The 23376-nt window shown below is 38.7% G+C and overlaps 1 protein-coding gene across 8 annotated transcripts in view; it reads left to right on the top strand.

Annotated features, from left to right (window-relative positions):
* abi2a (abl-interactor 2a) overlaps nucleotides 1-23376 on the top strand; it is a 55011-nt gene that overhangs the window by 20215 nt on the left and 11420 nt on the right. For all 8 annotated transcript variants that reach the window (XM_079822206.1, XM_079822207.1, XM_079822205.1 and 5 more), the window contains exons 2-5: nucleotides 12608-12775; nucleotides 17755-17931; nucleotides 18650-18747; nucleotides 20761-20910. In XM_079822206.1, the coding sequence (XP_079678332.1) occupies nucleotides 12608-12775; nucleotides 17755-17931; nucleotides 18650-18747; nucleotides 20761-20910 (593 nt within the window). The remainder of the gene's footprint in view (nucleotides 1-12607; nucleotides 12776-17754; nucleotides 17932-18649; nucleotides 18748-20760; nucleotides 20911-23376) is intronic.

Genomic DNA, 23376 nt, shown 5'->3' with positions numbered 1-23376 from the left:
GACGGAGAGATTGCTAACAGTTATATTGTAACTACTGAGTTGTGAGAGCGCTGTCAGCGCGAGTTTTTGTTTGGATCTGAGAGTTCTGAATAAACACGAGTCCCAGTCATGCTGAGACCGTCTTCCTCCTTATTACCAACTTTGTAACTCATGTAATGTACCATTACAGAAGATGAACGAGTTACGAGTAAGTGTTGATTATAGCATTATTTTTAGATATTTCCCTATCATATGAAAAGCGTCAGTGAGTACACAGCGCAAACAAAGACAACGGTGCAATAATCGAATGTAATCCAGTTTATTGTGGGGATAGCTGGCTAGCCTAGCCCGGAGACCCTCACGCTTAAGGCTGATTTATACTTCTGCGTCGGACCTACGCCATATCCTCTACAGCGCAAGTTACGCGTTGGTTTTCATTTACACTTCTGCGTTGTTGTCTGCGTCAATGTGCAATTCCACATGCAGACCGCTAGTTGGCAGTGTCCAAGCGCATGTGGATGGTAACCCACAGTATCAAGGCAAACGCCGAAGAAGAAGAAGCATGTTTACATTGTTGGGGTATCAGCAGCCGTCATGGCGACAGATAGCGGCTTTTCTTGCAGCTTGAGTTGTTGTATGTAATACAAATTAAGCATCTCTAGTTGATTATTAGAGTTACAAAAGAGGCGATCTGGCGCTGGAATGCGTTTTTGAAATCCTGCTGAGAGCTCATGACGCTGTTTTCAGTATCGTTGACTCATGCACGGAGCGCTTCAATCGATTGCTGTTGCGGAGACTATTCATTCCGTTGAAATCACGAAAACGAAATGCACCCTAACGCCCGTTTCACACATACTCCGTTTGCAGTGCGTATGCGGTGCGTATTTTTTTCCGTACCCATGTTAACGGATTACAGCTTTCACACTGCGCGCGGATGCTGTCCGTCAGTCCGTTCCTGGTGCGGTGCGTCTGCAGCAGTCCGGCGATCGTTTCCGTACCGAGTCTATTTTTTGCTGTGCTGCACTGCGGAATTAAAGTGACAGAACATTGTTCGCTTTAAAATAAACATTTAGGCCTACTGACACGAAAATCTAGTAATTTTACCACAGATGCATATAATTTAAAATATACTCTGTTTCAAAGTCAACACATGGCTTTTTTTTCTCGGGTAAAGCAAGGAAACGACACCTTACCTGGCATTTAGGTTAAAAAAAATGAAATAATGGAGAGCACATACATTCCTGGAGGGGGAAAAACAAAGGTCTTTATGACCTGCTTTTAAAAGGGTTTAAAAACGAAAGAAAAGACGAAAGTCGGCTGTTTTTGTATATAGCCTATTGTACGTTTCTAATTTAAAATGTTTATAGGCTATAAGTTATATTTAAATGTTTTGCCACTTGTGTGAGCTAAATCTATAGGCTATAAATATAAATAGTGAATTGAATAAAACGTTGTTTAAATGTAGCCTACTACTACGTTAAAACGTGACATCTATGAAAGTGTAAACAAAGAGAATTGCAATTCTGACAAGCCATGTTCAGTAACAACTTTTGGATTTGAAAAAAAAAGAAAAGAATAAATGCTGTGTTTGTGGTATACAACCACGGATCAGTTGCGTGCTGCAAACGCAGCATATATGAAAGCACAACAGCACGTGCTGCTCCTGCACCGCATACGCACCGCAACAAGCACCGCAAACGCACTGCAGACGGAGTATGTGTGAAACGGGCGTAATGTGTCCCTGTTCTTGATATACAATCACTGATTAACATCTTTGGTTTTAATGAGAAAATAAATAAACTATACACAACGGATCTATGTATTTAACATAACACAAACAATCTCTGCACTACAAAATATTGTGTTATATAGCAGATATAAGGATGAAACTATCATCCCATTTCTGGGCACACACACACACACACACACACACACACACATTCCTATCGCAGATGTATTTATTTATTGACCTGAGGGAGGGGTTCTGGCAGACCAATCACGGCGCTTGCTGTCCATAGAATTGACGTGTTGTTACATTTTTGGAGAGGTGCGCGTCAGGGTACGTTGTAGGGTACGCGCTAGGGATGCCACAATTCTCAATATAATATTGAACCGTTCGGTACGGCCTTCACGGTTCAATACCCGCTTGTGAATTGCGTTTTTTTTTTCGGTTTCGCATTTAATTAATTATTTTTCTACTTTTTAATTATAAAAAGTTATACATATATCTAATTATAGTTATACTCACGGAACACTATAGTTAGTCACAATCACGAAAGTTCATTATTTGCATGCGTTTTACAGCCTTGCCGGTTTCATTCGCGTGCGCGGTTTTAACATGCGCTTTTCAGAGCGCGCGCATTCAAACACGTGATTACTGGATTTGTCTTACTGTATTCGTCTTACTGCGCTAATACTGTCAAATACACACAAGGTTAACATAAACACAGTCGATTATGTCTAAAGTGAAAGTAAAATCGCAATCGTGTCTGTATATTAGATGCACGCAGGTCTTAAATTGACAGTGCAGTAGTGAACACGCGATTCTTAAAGGGACAGTTCACCTATAAAATTGTCATTATTTACTCACTCTAATATTGTTCCAAACCTGTATTCATTTCTCGATGACAGAATTTTCATTTTTGAGTGAAATGTCCCTTTAATGTTAATACAACAACAAAAGACAAAGAGAAAATCACTGCTCTTGACTGAAAAACTAATACAGTAGCTTTAATACGAATCAATGTAGTGAAGTCTATGTAGTGTTTTATTTTTTCATTCATTCAATTTCATACTTAAATGCTGCTGTACAGCTCTGAGCTGCCAGTGTAAATCTTTATATATCTTTATATATATTTATTATATATTATCCAATACACTAGGAATGTGTACAAGGGTTTTTTTAAGTAAAGCTTTAAGTTTAAGTAAGGTGTTTCAATTCTTTTAAGTAAAATAAAGAAAGAGATCTTAAAAAAAAGTCTTTTTTCTCCTTAACCTCTTGCTGTTCCTGTCGTCTAAAAATAGAATAACAAAAAATGTATGTAACAAGCCATCAGAACCGAACCGAAAACCGTGGTTAAAAACCGAGGTATGTATTGAACCGTGGACTAACTGTATTGTTGCATCCCTAGTATGCGCGCATCACACAGCCTACGGCGTAGCTATGGCGTACACTCGACGCAGAAGCATAAATTGGCCTTTACTCCCCTTCTGCTTAATCTCACGCCATGTTTGATGCCTCCGCTGTGGGCCAGATGCAGTACTGGGGGTCGGTGATATTAGAGGCCAGTGCAGCCCGAGCCTCAGCGTGCGTGAAGTTTATCTTTAAAGATGTGGCTCTGCCGATGTTGAGCAGAAACTCACGACTGTATGCACATTTTAGAACAGATAGACACAACGAGGACGTACAAAAACACTGACTCACAAGATAGAAAACACCGTTCTGTCGGGAGAGAGAGAAGCCGCAGCACGAATAATAAAGTTCTGTGTGAACTTGAATAATTAGCTACACATCAGAAATCACTGATCACAGATCAGAAGGAACTGAAAAAAGACTTCTGTTTTCATTTGTACATCCAAACACTGAGGAACTGCCAGCATTCACTCCTTCACAAGCCATGATCTCTCGAGGACAAACAAATATGGCGCTCACATGGGCGTGCCAAATCCTCTGGGCGGAGGAAAGGGAGGTAACCGTTCCTGTTATGACATCCTAACAGGAAAATTCAAGATCAGCTCGTCTGGGCTGTCATTTTCTCAAAGGCAGAGAAAGACAGCCAGAACTCTGTTTACACCGCTCAAAATTTCTAGCCGCTAGGGGAACTCATATTAATGTTGAAAAACCTCATAAAATGAAAATTTCATGTCATGGGACCTTCTAAAGTTTAAAATAAGGGTTTATTGAATATTTTGAAAATTGATTGATTAATACTGAGTTTTAAATTGTGCAAATAGATAAGTCCATTGGAGTGTTCCAGTCTGGATATTCTTGATGGTACATCTCAAAATTGGGAAGATCGTGAATCAGATCATTGATCATGATTGATTGTTAAAAGATCGTGATCAGACATTTTGGGAAGGCCGCCCACCCTAGGTGCACTATTGAGGAATGACTTGTGGTCCACCAAAACTCCATTTTTTAATGGCGGTGGATGCAGTGTAATTCACTAAGACATATCTTGCTGAAATGTGTCTTGTTGAATGCTCCGAATGAACGGTTGAATTGTACATCTTGAGACATCCTCTGACGGTGTGATTATTGCTTCAGCTCATTTGAAAGGTTCATTGCTTTCATTTGAGCTGAGCTACAGTCACGCTTCTGAAAAGTGTAGTCACGTCAGCAACGTCACCAGCAGTCTGACACCCTGTTTGAAAAGCTGTTGAAAGAGGTCTCTTGTGAGGTGAAAAGAGCTTAGAGCTCTGCATTACCACGAGGAACAAAAGTGTCATCAGCATCTCTTGTTCTACCCACCTGTTCATTTTCAGAGTGTAATTATTTGAGTCATCACTGAAAAATCAGTGTGCTTCTGCTGTGGTCAATGCTGTGAGCATACAGCTGAGCAGTCATTAATGAGCACACTACCGTGTAATTACCCATGAGCCCTGCCTCCATTTGTTTGCGATTGAAGCAGAGATGTAGTTTGTTGGAGGGCTGAGCAGCAAATGACTCTTTTGTACCTGCTCTCTTTTCCAGTGCTGTTAATTTCAAATCAAAGCAGCTGAAACAATGAGCAGACGTTCACCTCTCCCAGACCTGCCCTTAAGACCCACGTCAGTGCAGAGGTCACACATTTTTTTATAGAGAAAGATCAATATAGATTTTTTATAACTGAAAGGATAACAATTATTTGCATGTCTGTGCCTGATAACCGATACACAGAACCAATATTTGTTTTTTTTGACAATTATCAATGGAAGCTTGTTTCTGCCACATAATAAAAAATAAAAAAGGTAATTGTAACTTTTTATCTAACAATTCTGACTTTTTTTCTCTTGCTATTCTGACTTCTGACTCATTCTCACAATTGTGATATAAAGAAAAAAAAAAGAATTGCAAGTTATAAAGTTGCAATTGCAAGAAAAATAGTCATAATTGCGAGTTTATCACACTTCTGACTTTATAACACGCAATTATGACTCTAAAATTCGCAATTCTGAGAAAAAAAGTCAGAATTGCGAGATGTAAACACAATTGTGAGAGAAAAAGTTGCAATTATCTTTTTAAAAAATGTATTCTGTGGTGGAAACAAGCTTCCATTCCCTCTATCATGTGATAAGCTTTTGATAATGTGTGAATTAAAATTTTGCACAGTCGCATTGGTGCAAGTGCATAATGTTCAGATTGTTTTGATACCTGGCTGGCACATGTACTCTGTTAACCCTTTGGTTGTATAGTCACACCGGTGTGATCAGTCTAGGCTGATCCCTGGAGTGTACGATCACACCGGTGTAAATAGACAGTTTAGGGCATCACGTGATCAACTGCTAAATTCAAAATGTGCTTTCGCGCTTTGGCTGACACTGAGCCAGAGACGGACTTTCTCAGTGCTTGACATATGACAACTATTCTGTGAATTTTCAGACATTTAAATACACATAAGCACTAGCAAGAAAAACACACTTCAGGTAAACAAACGGGTAACTCATATAGCATTTAAAATGATTCTAACAAATAAAATAAAAAAACATTCTAAAAAAACATTTCTGCTTTAGTGTAACTTAAGCCCAGTTGCGTCATTTTTATTTATGCCAACAACAGCATTAATATTAACATTAACAGGCAAAATAAATTTACAAAGGTGTGTTGTTTTCATAAATAAATAACAGGGGAGTCCCATCAACTCCCCATCAATATAAGCATAAATATAATAATTTGTTTTAAAAGGTTTTGAAAGACTGAGAACTTGCATAACGCCAGATTGTCTGGTGAAAGACAATTACTCACTGAGAGGACACTTTTCACAGACGTCTCACGGAGTGAATCAACTTGGAATTGCCTTAATTTACATGTATTTTACTTCTCCTGAATTTCCCACATCCCACTCCACTTCATGCTGAGACATCACCCAAAATCTGTGTGATTTGGATGTAGGTTCTCACTGTACAATATTATGTGTTTGATCTCGTTTGAAATGTCTCGCCCCCACAGAAGTATTCAAGAAGTTAATAAGAGTTTTTAGAGCTTTGAGATATTTTGCATATAATGATGGGTGTGGCTTTTGGAGCCATTTGGTCTCTTCTTTCAATCCAGGCAAATGGGAGCTCGATCCAATTTAAATTCCCTTTGTTATCATGTGTTTCCATTTGAAAGCAGTTTCGGTCTGGTCTGAGTTACTTAAATCGATGTAGTAGTGAGTTCGGGGTGCAATACTATAACAAGATTGGCCCGTAACACAGCAAATGCTCTGTGTTACGTAATTTTCAGAAAGTCAGGAAATCTTTCAGTCTTTAGGCTATTTTGGAATATTTTGTCATGTACGAATTATCTTTGAATTGATTATGTAATTGAAATTATACATTTACCTGACTGTTAATAAATTGTTACATTTTGACTTATTCTGATTTACTCTGGAATGATTATATTTGTTTCACAATCGGAGATAATTAATTTCAACAAAGGGTTCAAACGGAATGATTAAATGTATGACTAACTATTAAATATAAATGACCAAACAACCAATTGGCATTCTATCCTAAATTCGACAATATGATAAAATGGAGTCAGATAAAGAATATTATAAACAAATCCATTTTGCCCAGCTGAAACGCTGAACGTGCAGCGACCTTCAACCGCAGTTTGTTACCTTCCTTGGAAGGAGATTTTTGCGGGCCTTACAGGTTAATGTGTTTAATAGGCTAAAGCATGAAAAGAATTATATATGCTGGAATATTCTATGTAATACACATACATTACGCAAGCATTGCATACGGTGGAATACGCAAACATTGTCAGAAAAATTAACAAAACCGCGAATACATTCTCGAAAATACAGAGTCCATCTCTTCTAGCATGTTATCAGAATTCATAATATTTTTGTTTGTCTATGAAGTACCTGCTGACAGAGCGCTGTTTTTATCCATTTACAAAATTTTACTTTCATGGAATCATGGATAATTAATAGCTAGGTCATAGTCATTTACTTCTGTCTAGTCGTCCAGATTCACATATAATACAACCGCTAGTCAGAGCGATTGGCATCTCTCACATGAATGAAGACCTTAGTTAGTGACGTCTAATGCTGTTTGTGTGAAGGAAAAAAAGATTGAGAACAATTTGTTTGGTAAAAAGTTCTGTGCAAATATATATTGGGATTTGGAAACTATATGTGACTTTATTCATTCTTTTTCCTAGATATTATGGCTGCCAACCCGACCCCACTTTGGTGAAAAATGGTTGTGGTTGTTCTGAGATGTTTAGATTTTTCTCTTTCTATTCTTACGGTACTTTTAGTGTGTTTTTAATCAGTTCCCAGATCTCTACAGAAATTGATAGGTGTGGTAATATATCCAGTAGTTGTCCCTAGTTTCTTAGTTACTTCGTTCACCTGAGCATCTCTTTATGAGTGGTGCATCACAGTGTTTGTGAGGGATGTGATTTCTCTCCAGACTCGGCTTCTCGTAGTCTTGAAGGTTCAAGCTCTGTGTAGGAGGGTCTCTCTTCCCCCGCTCCCTTTGCTCAGATGCAGCTGTGATGTCATCAGCGTGGGTCAGCGCACTGCGTCTGCATATTAGTGTCAGTGTGTCGTTGTGTGTCCTGGGGGAGGACGTGCCTTCCTGGCCTACATGCCTGCCCACTGAAAACCCACAGCTTCAGGGCCTGCAGTGTTTCAGTGCAGTAAATGCATGCAGTGGTCCAAATCTTTGTGAAAATAAATTACTCCAAGCAAATCTATGTTTTCTATTTTTGTTAAGTGTTTTGCTGCTTGTTAACTGCTCTGTTTTAGTGCAGCACAAGAGATTAATGTAAGAGCCGGTTCACACAGAATGCGCTTTTACTTTTAAAAAAGTGAGATGCAGGTCAGTTGAATGGAAAAAGCACAAGGTCTAGAGACGTGTTTTTTAAAAGTTGAACAACTAACTTCGCAAGATGCTGCAAAAGACACAAGCACAATGGATAAGGATCTCCGTCTAGCGTGCATTTACATTGAAAACAATGGAAAAGTAGTGCAGTGGAATGGAAAAACGTGTTCTGTGTGAATGGCCTTTAAAGGTTTAGTCGCCCTTCCAAACCCGCAAGACTTTCGTTCATCTTCGGAACACAAATTAACTTTATGACCCTCAATTGACAGCTACGCAACTATCACTTTGTTTGACGCTTCAAAAAGTTCATGAAGAGATCGTAAAACAAATCGATATGAATAGAGAGGTTTAGTCCCAAATTTTATGAAGAGACAAGATCGATTTAGATGATGAACAGATTGAATTTAGGCTTTTACAACACTGGGGTAGAGCACTATGAATTGTTGTTCAGTAACTGAAATGTAAAACTGTTAAAAGAAAAGGCTCAATAAACTATTGCATGGTTATATTACACTACACATCAATATGTCTTCCATTTGTGCTTTGAACCTTTCAATGCGAAGCACTGCGCTGTTTCTTCTAATGCATCATTCTGCGCACGGGATGCTCATAAGCGCTTTGACGCTCTGAGCCTTTTATACTATAATACTTTTGCTCAATGAATACTATAATACTTTTGCTCAATGAAAGATTTTTAATAGTAAAACAGGTGCATCTCAATAAATTAGAATATCGTGGAAAAGTAAATTTATTTCAGCAACTAAACTTAAAAGGTGAAACTAATATATTATTTAGACTCATTGCATGCAAAGTGAGATATTTCAAGCCTTTATTTGTTATAATTTTGAAGATTATGGCTTACAGCTTATGAAAATCTCAGAAAATTCGAATATTACATGAAATCAATTAAAAAAAGGATTTTAAATACAGAATTGTCGGCCCTCTGAAAAGTATAATCATGTATATGTACTTAGTACTTGGTTTGGGCCCCTTTTGCTTGAATTACTGCCTCAATGTGGTGTGGCATGGATGCTTTCAGCCTGTGCCACTGCTGAGGTGTTATAGAAGACCAGGATGCTTCAATAGCGGCCTTCAGCTCTTCTGCATTGTTCGGTCTCATGTCACTCATCTTTCTCTTGGCAATGCCCCATAGATTCTCTATGGGGTTCAGGTCAGGCGAGTTTGCTGGCCAATCAAGTACAGTAATTCCATGGTCATTGAAACAGGTTTTGGTACTTTTTGGCAGTTTGGGCAGGTGCCAAGTCCTGCTGGAAAATGAAGTCGGCATCTCCATAAACCTTGTCTGCAGAAGGAAGCATGAAGTGCTCTAAAATGCCATGGTAGACGGGTGTGTTGACTCTGGTCTTAATAAAGCACAGTGGACCAACACCAGCCGATGACATGGCTCCCCAAACCAACACAGACTGTGGAAACTTCACACTGGACTTCAGGACTGTGTGCCTCTCCCTTCTTCCTGCAGACTCTGGGACCTTGGTTTCCAAATGAGATGCAAAATTTGCTCCCATCAGAAGAGAGGACTGGACCACTGAGCAACAGACCAGTTCTTTATCGCTTTAGCCCAGGAAAGACGCTTCTGACGACATTTGAAGCCCATGTCCAGGATCCGTCTGTGTGTGGTGGCTCTTGATGCAGTAACTCCAGCCTCAGTCCACTCCTTGTGAAGCTCCCCCTCACATTTAAATTGGCCTTTTCCTGACAATCCTCTCCAGGCTGCGGTCATCCCTGAAGCTTGTGCACCTTTTTCTTCCACTTAACTTTCTATTAATGTGCTTTGATACAGCATTTTGCAAACATCCAACTTCTTTTACAATTACATTTTGTGGCTTTCCCTCCTTGTGGAAGGTGTTAATGATGGTTTTTTGCACAGCTGTCAGGTCGGCAGTCTTCCCCATGATTGTGAATTGTACTGGAGAGACCATTTAAAGGCTCAGGAACCCTTTGCAGATGTTTTGGATTATTAGCTGATTAGAGTGTGACACTTTGAGCCTACAATACTGAACCTTTTCACAATATTCTAATTTTCTGAGATTTAGATTTTGGGGGTTTCAGGGGTTGGGCTTGGCCCCTTAGTTCCAGCGAAAGGAACTCTTCACCATACCAAGACATTTTGGACAATTTCATGGTCCCAAATTTGTGGAAACAATTTGGGGATGGCCCATTCCTGTTATGACCTCAACCCGATAGAACAGGGGTTTTCAAACTTTATGATGCCAAGGACCCCCAAATATGATGAACCTTTATGAGGGACCCCCTTTCTAAAATCCATCTATTTTTATACATGGAAAAAAACATTTAAACTAGATAAATAGTAAGTGTGACATAAATATAATATTGTTTCCCAACTTAAATGGGCTATCCTTAATGTTGGATGTATTTTCAATTAGAAAATTATTTGTATAAGCAACTTTCACAATAAATGTATTTAAGCAGCTTACGTACTGCATTAATAAAACTGCCTTACAACCCCAGTGAGCAAGATAGAGGACTATAGTGAGGAAAAACTCACTAGAAAGATACAAAGCAAACGTATACAATTCTGGAAAGTATGTATACAGCAAGAAAGGAGAGAAACCGTTAGAATATTCGGTAGACTTTATCCATTTTTGCTTTGTCGTTTTATTCCCTGAAATTTTCTGGGGACCCCTTAGAACCCTCTGGAGCCCAGTTTGAAAACCCCTGCTATAGAACACCTTTGGGATGAATTAGAGCGGAGACTGCGAGCCAGGCCTTCTCGTCCAACATCAGTGCCTGACCTCACAAATGCCCTTCTAGAAGAAAATTCCCACAAACACACTACTAAACCTTGTGGAAAGCCTCCCCAGAAGAGTTGAAGCTGTTATACCTGCAAAGGATGGGGCAACTCCATATTAAACCCTACGGATTAAGAATTGGATGTCATTTAAAGTTCATGTGCATGTAAAGGCAGGCATCCTAAACCTTTTGGCAATATAGTGCATATAATTTAATTGTCATAAATGGAGTCAGCCTGACTGTTTATTTTTAATGTCTACTAGTGAAGCTATTGGTTTATTTACAGTTGTTGCAATTGAATAAATAAAGCCCTGTTTCCACAGAAATTAACCGGAACAATTTGTCCCAGGAACTCTTTTTCCCTCAGACCTGCTGCTGTCTGCATTTCCATAGCGGTCTAAAGTACTGTGAAGATTAGTCTGGTGACGTAGGATTGTGCGCAACTTTCCAGAGCCCACTGGATTTCGTCCTCCGCAAACAAACTTAATAAAGCCTGAACCTCGTCGTCAGTCCATCTGTCTTATTTTTTAAACTCCATTGTTGATTCGAATAGTAAACAACTCTTACTGCATGCACTGCAACAGACTTTTAGGTTGAAATAAAATACTGTGTGAGCTCAACCAATCAGCATGTTCAGCTCCTAAGTCCCACCTCGCGAGCAGGGCCGTTTTGAGGGGAACATTTTTACCCGGAACTTTATTTAGACCCCGGTTCCTTCGGTCGAGAAACATTGAATACAACCCCAAAGTCCCTAGTTCCTGGGGAAAGTTCCTGTGTTGGAAATGCGGCTTAATTCGCTACATTTGTGTCCCAGTCTCTTCCACACAGTGAGGCACACAGTTTATTAGGTAATTCAGCACTTTTTTAATTATCATTTTAATATTGGATCGTTAGTCGGTAACAGCCAATACTGAATCCCAGGTATCGGTGTCTGTATCGGAAAAGGCGGATCGGAGCATCCCTAGTTACAGTGGTTTCTATAATATAGAGCACAGTCAAAAGTATGTGTGGTGACTGTTCCCTCCTGGTACCATCCTAGGACAAAGACAGGAATTGTGTACAGACTCACACACGTACGCTTTCTCTCTGTCAGGCTTGGGATCAAAGCCCAGGTCATGTGACTGTGCAGCTTGATGTCACAGAAGAATTGCTTAGATCCTGACATTCCACACCAGTGGCGTCGCTATACCCTTTTTACTGGGGCATGAGTCCCAGTAACATACCACTGTGCCCCAGTGAAATATTACTGATAAATCCTTGTCTGACGATGGAGGTTACTTTATACTGACTGATATATAATATTTTAATACTGATATTTTCCCTGATAATATTTCTACAGTCATCTCATGTGTTTTCTATCTACTGCTTTAGAATTAGAACCAGTAAATTGATATTTGATGTAATTGTTCAAATGGTTTGCAAAAAGCTCAGAATTTTTTTGGTGACAAGATCCTAATTTGATTCTGATTCGGTTTAATTGAACATCAGTTCAGTGAAGAATTTTTTAGATGCAATGGCAGTTTTTCTTTGACAGGTTTTTGAACAACTATGTGTTGAACAGTTCTTGCCATTTGTTCATTGTTCAAAAGAAAAGCTTCAGCAAAAGCTCAGTTGAAGTTAATCCACAGGAACGAAGTCATGCTATGCTACAAGTATTTAGTAAAAGTAAGACGTTCAGAGAGATTGTTCAGATAAAGACTGCATTTAATGGAACAATGCATATTCTTTTAACCAGCACAAATCACTCAGGGTTTTCCAATGACACAGTTTGATGCAGTTTTAATGGCTGAACAAATTTAATGGCACACTGACTGTTACTCTTTTGTGTCTCCATCAGTCTCCAGACAAGCACGTCGCTCTAGAGGAAACCAAGAACTACACCACTCAGTCCCTGGCCAGCGTAGCCTACCTGATCAACACGCTCGCCAACAATGTGCTCCAAATGCTCGACATTCAAGCGTCCCAGCTGCGCCGCATGGAATCCTCCATCAACCACATCTCTCAGGTGACCTAGCAACACGCCACACCCCTTCTTACAGTCTCACTCTGTGATTGGTTGCTTTACATGTCGTCAGACTTCTTGGGCGGTCCTTGGCCAATGAAAGCTGTTATGGAGTCCAGACTTTCTGCAGTCAGTCTGAAGGTCTGGCTATGCTAGACTAGGTAAAAGGTAAATTATAAAACTCTGTAATAAATGGTTCTGACTCTAAAATAAGTGTAGAGAAATTTAGACTGTGGTAAATCTGCTTCATGTTGTGCAATTCACACCTGTTAACCAAAGTAAAATAATTGTAATGGGGCTTATTGCTTTAATCAAACATTATGCTTTCAGGACTGGCCACACATTTAATTTACAGTTAATACCGATTGTCTTTCGTTTGTAATTGTTCAGATCTTTGCTTTGCTGATCAGATAGCACCCGTGTCCAGTCAGTTTTCGGTCGATCTCATTGATTCTGTAATTAAACAACATCCCACAGAGTCACAGTATGTATTGAGCTGTAATTCAGAGTAACTGCAGGCCTCTAGGGCGACTGCTGTAGTGTTTTGTGCCTACCAAAGATACGAGTGAATGTTAGTGTTAGTCACACATACTCTCATTTACGTGTGCTCATGTCCCTGCCTTATTTTGTCTCTCTCTCTCTCTCTCTCTCTCTCTCTCTCTCTCTCTCTCTCTCTCTCTCTCTCTCTCTCTCTCTCTCTCTCTCTCTCTCTCTCTCTCTCTCTCTCTCTCTCTCTCTCTCTCTCTCTCTCTCTCTCTCTCTCTCTCTCTCTCTCTCTCTCTCTCTCTCTCTCTCTCTCTGTCTCTCTCTCTCTCTTCAAATTCAATTCAAAAGAGCTTTATTGGCATGACAAATTGTACATTGTATTACAAATGAACAAATTAGAAGTATTGAACAAGTTTGGAAAAACAGGTTTATGTACTTTAAGTGGTGTATGTTTGCGTGTGAGTTTGTGTGTGTGAGTAAATGGATGCATCACTGTTTGGTCGACTCTTTCCTCTTTTTGTGGCAGGAATTGATGTATTTTGTACAATTGATGTACAAGGCTCGAAATCGTGACCGGTTTGGTCACGCATGCGCCCGAAAATTGATTTGTTCGAGTACAAATATTTGTTGAGGTGCGACCGGTTTTCCTTTCTCTACAAAACGTTTGCAGGCATGTTCTTTCCAAAATTTCTTATATGTTATATTATATTTCTTATATTTAAAACGATCTCATAACATGTATTGGTAACACTTTACAATAAGGTTCATTAGTTAACTACATTAGTTAACATGAACTAATAATGAACTGCACTTATAAAGCATTTAATTTAAAGCATTTAAGCATGTTAATTTCAACATTTACTAATGCATTAGTATTAAAATCTTGCTAACATTAGTTAATGCACAGTGAACTAACATGAACAAACAATGAACAGCTGGATTTTTATTAACTAAAGTTAACAAAGATTAACTAATGCTGAACAGAGGTGTTGTTCATGGTTAGTTCATGTTAACTAATGTTAACTAATACAACCTTATTGTAAAGTGTTACCCATGTATTCAATGCGATTGTAATTTGTCAGTGTACATTATGTAATTTGATTGCCAACAGCCCTATAGTGTCTTACTCTAATTGAATTGATTGATACAATTTAAAATTAAGCATACATTTAATAAGATTGGGGAAAAAATGCCCACAGGGTAAATATCACAAAAATGCAGATTTAAATAGGCTATGCTAGAACACTAATGAACATTTTTGCTTCAGAATAAATTCTATTTATAACACAAAAAGCCAATTTTTTTCCAGGCAAGCAACTTTTTTTTATTATGACAATTGAATGACCAATTCACTTAAACCACACACACACACAAACATAATGTGTAAACATTTTAGTAGTGGTGCTCCTAAATTTTTGCTGGTGCTCCTAACATATTGAAGTTGGGAGCACCAGTGCTAAGTAAAAAAGTGTCGAGCCCTGTTTTTTAGATAGGGGTGCTCCGACAGCTACCAATTGCTATCGGCTGATAATCGCTTATAAAGACTCGAATGGCAATCTCTCAATTTGCTCATCTCAGAAACCGATCTCCTGCTGATGACGCAAAAAGATGTGTGCCTGGCGTGAGAGGTATGGCATGACATACTTGCAGCGGCACTGTCTCAATCAACGAGGCTAAAATAATTATAATGCTGAAGGTGAGGTACATTCATTTTTAAATCTTTATTAAATAATTTTTGACAAATCAGTAATTTAAAAACTTTCTGTGAGAACTAGTGATTTCACAAACGCCGTGAGTGCACACTATTTCTGGCTTCATATCACCACATCGCATCTGCACTATAAGCAAGCTGCGCGATGGAATTGTAATTTTGGGACAGTGTCGCATAGTTTATAATTTGCACATCTTTTGAAGTTTTGCCAGTTGAAACATTCAAGCATTAAACCATTCAGCATTCGCGCACTCCGATTGCGCACAGATAAAGCTGCCTCACAAAAAGCTTGTGAGTGCTAAATTGAGTTCTGTTCATGGCTGATTGCAATTAAAAGGTCAAATACACATAAGTACTTTTCCCCATTTTTGAACTGTCACCGGTGGCAAAAAATGCAACAAAGATTGCTAAAGTCAACAGATTTTACTAACAGACCTACCGATCTACATGAAAAATAAAATGATGATGCTGCCATCTTTCTCAAGTAATTTTAACCCCCCTGCTTCAAGTCTCAGGTGAAAATTGTCATTTTGAAAAATAGTGGTTTACTCCGTAAATATACATTCATGACATTTAATATTTTGTTTTTCTTCATTTATGTATTTCTTTCACCAGAAAAAAAAAATTATCCACATTTTGAGCTGGGGAACTCTGGTTGAGTTGACACGGAATGCCCCTTAAAGCACTGTTTATTTGTGCTACTGATTATGATTTGTTCTTATTTTAATTACTGACTGTTAACTTGTCTTTTTTGTGTAAATTCAGTGTTTGAAATCATGCTTGTGTTATTTGTAAGCTATTGTGCAACAAAATCGCTTAAAACCAAATTGCCTAAAACCCCCTTAAAGGAGGGGGAAATGCCAGCTAGTGAGAGCTGTGCAGGTAAAATATCCTAAAACCTCTAGGCCAGTGTTTATATATTTTGTTCAGTTGAGTACTTAGAATATCCCAAATGTTTCCAACTATTAGTACATTGTGATGAATTGCTATTTTAACCAAGGAACCGGGACGTGTGAGGGAGTCGCCTGTCGATTGCGTCATATCTGCGTTACCCCTTGGTTTCCGGTTTAATTTTGCAGAAACGCTTTACTCTTACTGCAGTGTGAACAAGTGTCATAGCAGCCGCAGAGCCAACGCATAGAGTAACGTCATAACTTCCTTTTCAACACACGCAGATGTATCTAATATGATAAACAGAGCTGCGTTACCTCATACTCATGACCGGAACACCGGAAGTCCCGTCGACGACTATGACATAATAACATCTTCTCTTTAATAATCGCTCCAGCGGCCTGGCTTGCTCAGCTCCACAACACTCGGTCCAGCTCTGCATCATACTTCAGTAACGTTAATAATAGCATCCATGAGTCCTATCCTGATTCTTGTCCACCGGCTGTGAGGTGAAGATCACATGTCCCAAGATTCTTTGCTCAAACGTGGCGTCATCAAACTACGCCTTTGTTTTGAACGGGCGACCTCTAGTGGATGGAAAAGTTACATAGTATAGCTTTAACTACCAATGTACAATGCATTGTTGATTAAATTAACTAGTCATGACGGTTTCCTAAAATCGTACTAACTTCATCACACATCTGACAATATACCACTGTTAATAACATCACGCAGTTGGTTGCGTAACTTCTGGTAATTAGTCAGTTCGAGATCAAACTAATGTCAGAGTATTCTAACCCAATCTGATTTAAAAAAAATTTTTTAGTATTTATAGATGTTTCCCTCATATTCATCTAGAGCCCATTTGTATATGCACCATCTTTATATAAAGTGTCACGGGAAACAGTGAATCATTGAACTATGTTGGTAACAATGTAACTTGGGTTGCCAGGTCTGTGCCACAAAAGTAGCCCAATGGCCATTTAAAGTAGGCCAAAAGTAGCCCAATGCGATTTTCTCCAATAGCTGACCGAATTCTACACTGAATTTTTATGTCTGGGGGTTTTTTGGGATCATAATTATGGGGGTCGAAATCAACCCATGGAAAACACAACTTAAAGGTAGCCCAATTCTGCAGGAAAACCACAGACTTGTCAACACTGCTTCTGACCATGGCTAACGATGCTTTTGGAAATGCATCCCAGGTCAACAGCAGCATTTGTCCATTTCTCACGAATGATTTCGCTCTTCCACTTTTCATGCTTTCTTTCTTTCTCATTTTTCTGATCTGTCTTCTCTCCACTGCCCTCATCTGTGGACTCATCTGCTGCTCTGGACTTGAGCCCTATTTACCGTATCACTGTCACTTAATGCTGAAAATCATTTAGCTGTGTTTGAGATGCCAGCAGCAGAGGCTTATCCCCCTCTGTGTTTCATCTTATTTTTTTATTTAACAGCTGTCAACAGCATGGGCTCTAAAGCGATTAAACACAGTGCCACATCATCTAATGCAGCTCTTCTCGTGAAGTGCTTTTGACACGATCCTCTCCCAAATTGCCGTGTGAAATGAAACAGAACTGCGCCGACAGGGATTTCAGGCCTCTCACATCCACTCGCTTTAATACTCCGCCTTGTATACTGTGTGTTTTGCGAACTGCTTCCACAAATATGAAGTTTGAAGAGGCCATCCTTTTGTTCGAAGTTGTTTTTTGCTCCAATACAGAAATGTAATTCTTGCCACTGTAGCTTTTAAGACTTCTATGTATGATTGGCATTGGCATGTGAATACAAATATGGTTCTAGTAAACTGATTTCTGAATGACCCAGTATAGTTTTAAGTCCATCTCAAATTTCTTCAAACTTTTTTCTTTCTTCTTCTTATTCTCCAATTTAGACGGTGGACATCCATAAAGAAAAGGTGGCGAGGCGGGAGATCGGCATCCTCACCACCAATAAGAACACCTCCCGCACGCATAAAATCATTGCTCCAGCCAATCCCGAGAGGCCGGTGCGGTACATTCGCAAACCTATCGATTACAGCGCGCTGGACGATATTGGTCACGGTGTGAAGGTAGGACACAAGCTTCTGGAGGGATGATTTCTGACTAACATGTTTGTTTCAAACTAACAAATGCCGAAATCTGACGTGGGTATTCTTTGTGTCCGAGATGTGTCACTAACCTCTCTGTGCTTCCTCTCACCTCTGTTCTCTGCTTCGCTCTTGGTTTAAGTGGTTGCTTAAGTTCAAGGTAAGGGCTTTTACAGCTGTCCTACGATCAGGTGACATGAATGGAGAAGGAATAAGGTTTGATTCCTTAGTTCATACTTAATACAGACTGAGAATACTAACATTCTGTATTTCATTAGCCTTAACATGAAATACAAAAATACTAGTCAATGCTGATTTGGAGATTCTGTAATGCTCTTTATAGATGCATTAATGAGAAATCGATGTGGAGTAAATATTTGAGTTTGATTTAGCCAATTCTGCAGGTCCGAAATTGATCAACCATTTGGCAATCATCCCTGTTTCTTCCTTCATCCTTACCATATCACATTTGCATTTTATAATTGTTGCATGTGGCTCAGAAGTTGGTGTGTATGTCTGATTGTTTGGGCATTTCTTAGTTTCCTCTAAAAACTAAATGAGAGAGAACTCTCTCGCTGTTTTTTTTACGGCTGTACTAGGCCATTGTCAACTTTGATGCCTTTTTTCTCCTCTACTGTGAAACTGAGATGTTATTATTGTTCACAGCTAAAGGCTGTTTATGATGTTGATTTTGTCATAGGTCAACACTCAGAACATGAAGATGGGCAGCCTTCTTCGCACCACACCTCCCACACAGAAACCACCCAGCCCACCAATGCCAGGCAAAGGCACCATAGGGTATGTATACAGACCTTGTAGCTCTCGACTGAAAGAATCTGTGTGGTGGTGAACCACTCATTTGTTCATTATAATTTAGACTCAGATCTCTGAGGTCCTTTCATCTGATCAGATTATTTAGTGTTTTTTTTATAATGATTTTTCTAAAGCAGAATCAGTGAGGTTTTCATTTACTATTAAAAGCCTGTTTTTCAGTGTAGGTCACACACAGCATGATATGACGTGTCTCTAGTTGAGTTGTGTGGGTCAGGTCTTTTTGTTTTGTCCTCAGGGGGGAATTCAGCCTCAGCCCCACAGATGACATTATCCTTCATCCCTTGTTTACTTTTATGCCAGTGAAGAGCCTGATTTATATTTGGGTGTTAAATGTGCTTTGGCAAATAAAATTGAGAAAGCGTGAAACTGTGATTATGAAACAGATCAGATATGCTTAATCTTTAAAGTGTGCTGGAGCTTGATATTTATGAGCACTAAGGACAGAGGGTGTGTCCTGTCCTGTTTTTTGAACACTAGCTGTGCAGATTGGCGCTCTTTTGGTTTCCTGTGTTGCCCCATGATGGCTGGTCATTGCGGGCCAGATTGTGTTCTGCTTAAAGGGATAGTTCACCCAAAAATGAAAATTCTGTCATCATTTACTCACCCTCAAGTTGTTCCAAACCTGTATGAGTTTCTTTGTTCTGCTGAACACAAAAAAAGATATTTAGAAGAATGTTTGTAACCAAGCAGAGAGAGCAACCATTGACTACCATAGTATTTTTTCCCCTACTATGGTAGTCAATAGTTGCTCTATCTGCTTGGTTACAAACATTCTTCAAAATATCTTCTTTTGTGTTCAGCAGAAAAAAGAAACTCATACAGGTTTGGAATAACTTGAGGGTGAGTAAATTATATAATTTTCATTTTTGGGTGAACTATTCCTTTAATGGACAGGTCTGCAACATAACATGACACAACTAAAACTCATTTCCTCATTGCATGCATTGAGTGTGTATTCAGTAATGAGAAATTGTATATCTGTACATATTTGTGTCCGTGAGTGTCTAAAAAAAGAAGGATTAAAAAAAAGTCATATGTTTTGTTTTTTGTTGCATTGTGACAATTTTTCATGACAATTACGTACATTTGAGAGTGGATTATTGTATTGTGTTGGGACTGGGGAGAGTATTGGTTGTACTTACAATTTATGCTGATTAACATATTACAGTAAAAAAAAACACACAAAACAAAAGACACATTTATATACAGTATACGTTTAGTATAATTTATACGCTCCTGTTGCTTTACTCTATATATATATATATATATATATATATATATATATATATATATATATATATATATATATATATATATATATATATATATATATATATATATATATATATATATATATATATATATATATATATATATATATATATATATATATATGAGCAAGACAGTGTATATATATATATATATATATATATATATATACTGTCTTGCTCTGTTTCATTCTAGTTAAATTTTAAATCTTTGTGGCAAAATTAAAAATGCTTTTAATAGATTTTTTTTGTTCCTTTCAGGTCAAAGATTCAGTTTTTCTTGTGATTTAAAAAGACAATTTAGTAGTTTTAAGTGGTATTATTGAATTATGTACGTGTGTATTTTGTCTGGTTGCCTCAAAAAGCCATGACTGTTTTCCTCTCTTTTGAAACCAGAGAAGACTGACTTTACATTTTATTTGAATTTGCACTTACCTGACCTCAAATCCAACACGCTTTGTTTTTAGTTATTTGTGTTGTTGAACTACCTGGACATTTCTGGAACCATCTGGAAATCTTGCTGTTGATGAATATTAAATGTTTTGCTTTGTAATATATATTGAATGTATATTTTGAGAATAACAGCCATTAAGTCAGCCAAAATAGTTTTCTGTACGTATAACATGGCAGCAGATATCTACGTTTTCTAAGATGGTAATTGTCTGATAAAGTTTCCTCAAGGTTGATAAACTGCTATCCCTCTTGACAGGAGACACTCCCCCTACAGAACACTTGAGCCAGTGCGGCCTCCTGTGGTGCCCAATGACTATGTCCCAAGCCCCACACGCACTATGGCGCCCATCCTGCAGCAAAGCCCTGTACGCACGGCATCTGTTAATCAGAGGAACCGCACTTACAGGTACCATTACCAACCTCCTCTTTTCTGTCAAAGCAAATCTCATGCATCTCTCTCACTGCTCTCCATGTGCAGGCATGTCTCTGCATTTACATGTATTAGCTAACATGAATTAGTTGGTTTCGCTGCAAATCTCTTTTACACAGACATTGCTTCTCCCCAGTACTTCTAAAACAAGCATCGCTGATTGTCTGCACAATTGCATAATCTGAAACCTTGGCAACCAGTTGCGAGTGACGTTAGCAGTGCTCACATAAACGCATCATCAGTCATGGAGGATAAAGACGCCTGAAGATGCTCTCGAATGACTGCAGAGCCTCTCTTTCTTTGAGATGTCTCCCATCTTAAACTTTCCATTCCTCATTTTATTTTTCCTGAGGATTTTTCCAGATCAATCCTGTACATTGCAGAACAAGTGCAAGATATTTCTCTCTTGGTCTTTCCTTTGAAGCTCCGACCTTTTCTTGTGTGTCTGAAATTATGTAACCGCTCTCACTTGTTCTCTTTTGATCTCTGTGCCATCTGCAGGGATGCCTGTAAAATCTTCATTTATGTATTTGGCTGACACTTTTAGCCAAAGCATTTTTTTTATAGTGTGTTTTCTGGGAATCGAACCCCTGACCTTGTTGTTTTTAACGGCCCATTTTTTTAATTTATGTAGTTTTATATGGTTTTTGAACATAATTATGTGTCCGCAGTGTGTACACAACCACCCTATTGTAGTAAAAATCCATCCACTCCATTTGTTATTTTCCCCATAAATCTGAAACTGTCTCTCAAAGTGAGCCATTCAGGAATGTGCTCAAATGTGACGTCACATTGGAACAGGCCCTGCCCACTACTAGGAATCTGCCCTATTAGCTTAGCTCCTCCCCTGAGTGAGCTATACACAGTCCACCAGGTTAATCTCCTCGCAAGAGCATTTAACAGCAGCATTCAAGTAAAACATGTATTCTTATTAAAGCTACTAAAGTTATTCAATCAAGAGCAGTGAGGGATTTTTCTGTTATGTATGTATGTATGTATGTATGTATGTATGTATGTATGTATGTATGTATGTATGTATGTATGTATGTATGTATGTATGTATGTATGTATGTATGTATGTATGTATGTATGTATGTATGTATGTATGTATGTATGTATGTATGTATGTATGTATGTATGTATTGTATATTATGCTGCTTTCACTTAAGACAATAAGTGCAATAAGTAGGGCTGGACCAGAATATTCGAATATTCGTTCGATGGGTTGGTATTCGATTTTCAATTTTGGGTTTCGAATATCCAGGTGGGTTTTTTTTTTTGCACACCCCCTCGAAATGGTTCTCATTAATGCTTGCATATGTTCCCACTAAAATCTGGCGAAATACAATTTTTATTTTATAGCCTAGCAGTTTTTAATACGATGGACAGTTGAATAGGAACCCAACCTCATTATACTTAATACATATATTTGCTGCTTCTTAGTGTTCCCTGCAACGGAGTATTCTCTGTCTAGAGCGCCCAACTGCATGAGCTTATATGGAAGAAGCGCATGCCTGAGCTTGCATTTTGGGTTAAGCTGCGTTCGTGGAAAATAGAATAATAGAATCAAAATGTATTAGCCTTTTTACCCGTTAAGGATGTGACTGAGAAATGTTTCCCTCACCGTCACATTGCAGTGCTTGTTTGCCAATTTGGGGGCGGGTGGCTTGAAATGTTGGTTCATCTTATTCTTAATGGAAAACACAACAACAAACAGTACTATGATGAACTCCCTTAAATAGGCGCTTTTACATTTTGCTTTGAACCCAAATCTTCCGCGATCATCTTGTCAGTCAGCTCCTCACTCTCGTGAAGAATGAAGTTTTTATTTGTAGTTCATCTGTTCTCTAACTGAACAAAATGATCTTTACTACTATAATATACCAAAACTGGGACATAATAGGAACAAAAATGTTCTCTGAACATTTAAGCCCGGCCCGGGTGAGGCGCGCCGCTTCTCGAGATTCCTGCCTTTATTAGAGATAAGAATGTGTTCATCCCCCTCCCTCCGAAGCTTCAAATATTCTATTACTACCGAAACTTCGAAGCTCAAAAAATGGTATTCAGACCAGCCCTAGCAATAAGACACAAAAGAGAAAGTAGTTTAATGCGCGACGTGCCTTCTGACAGCTTTCTGTGCATGTTTCGGATGTGCACATTCAGATGTTTCAGAAGTTTGTTTTGGCCTTAATAAACTTTTATGACGACAAAGAACTGCAATGTCACGAGAGCGTGACCGCGATAGAGAATTATGATCAAAACCAAACAGATGTTTTGAGTATCTCAGGCATGAGCTGTAAAGCGTTATTCTAGATAGGGGCTGGGGAGCAGCAGCTCATTTGTATATCTTGCGCACAAGATGCATGCATGAAAACAACAGGTTTTTGCTTTCAATATATGATGTGGGGGTATTTTGAGCTGAAACTTCAGACACATTCTGGA

Source organism: Gobio gobio (genome assembly GCF_949357685.1).
Source record: "Gobio gobio genome assembly, chromosome: 7".
Taxonomy (NCBI): domain Eukaryota; kingdom Metazoa; phylum Chordata; class Actinopteri; order Cypriniformes; family Gobionidae; genus Gobio; species Gobio gobio.
The sequence above is the reverse complement of the archived record's forward strand: the minus strand, read 5'-3'. Positions and strand labels throughout refer to the sequence as shown.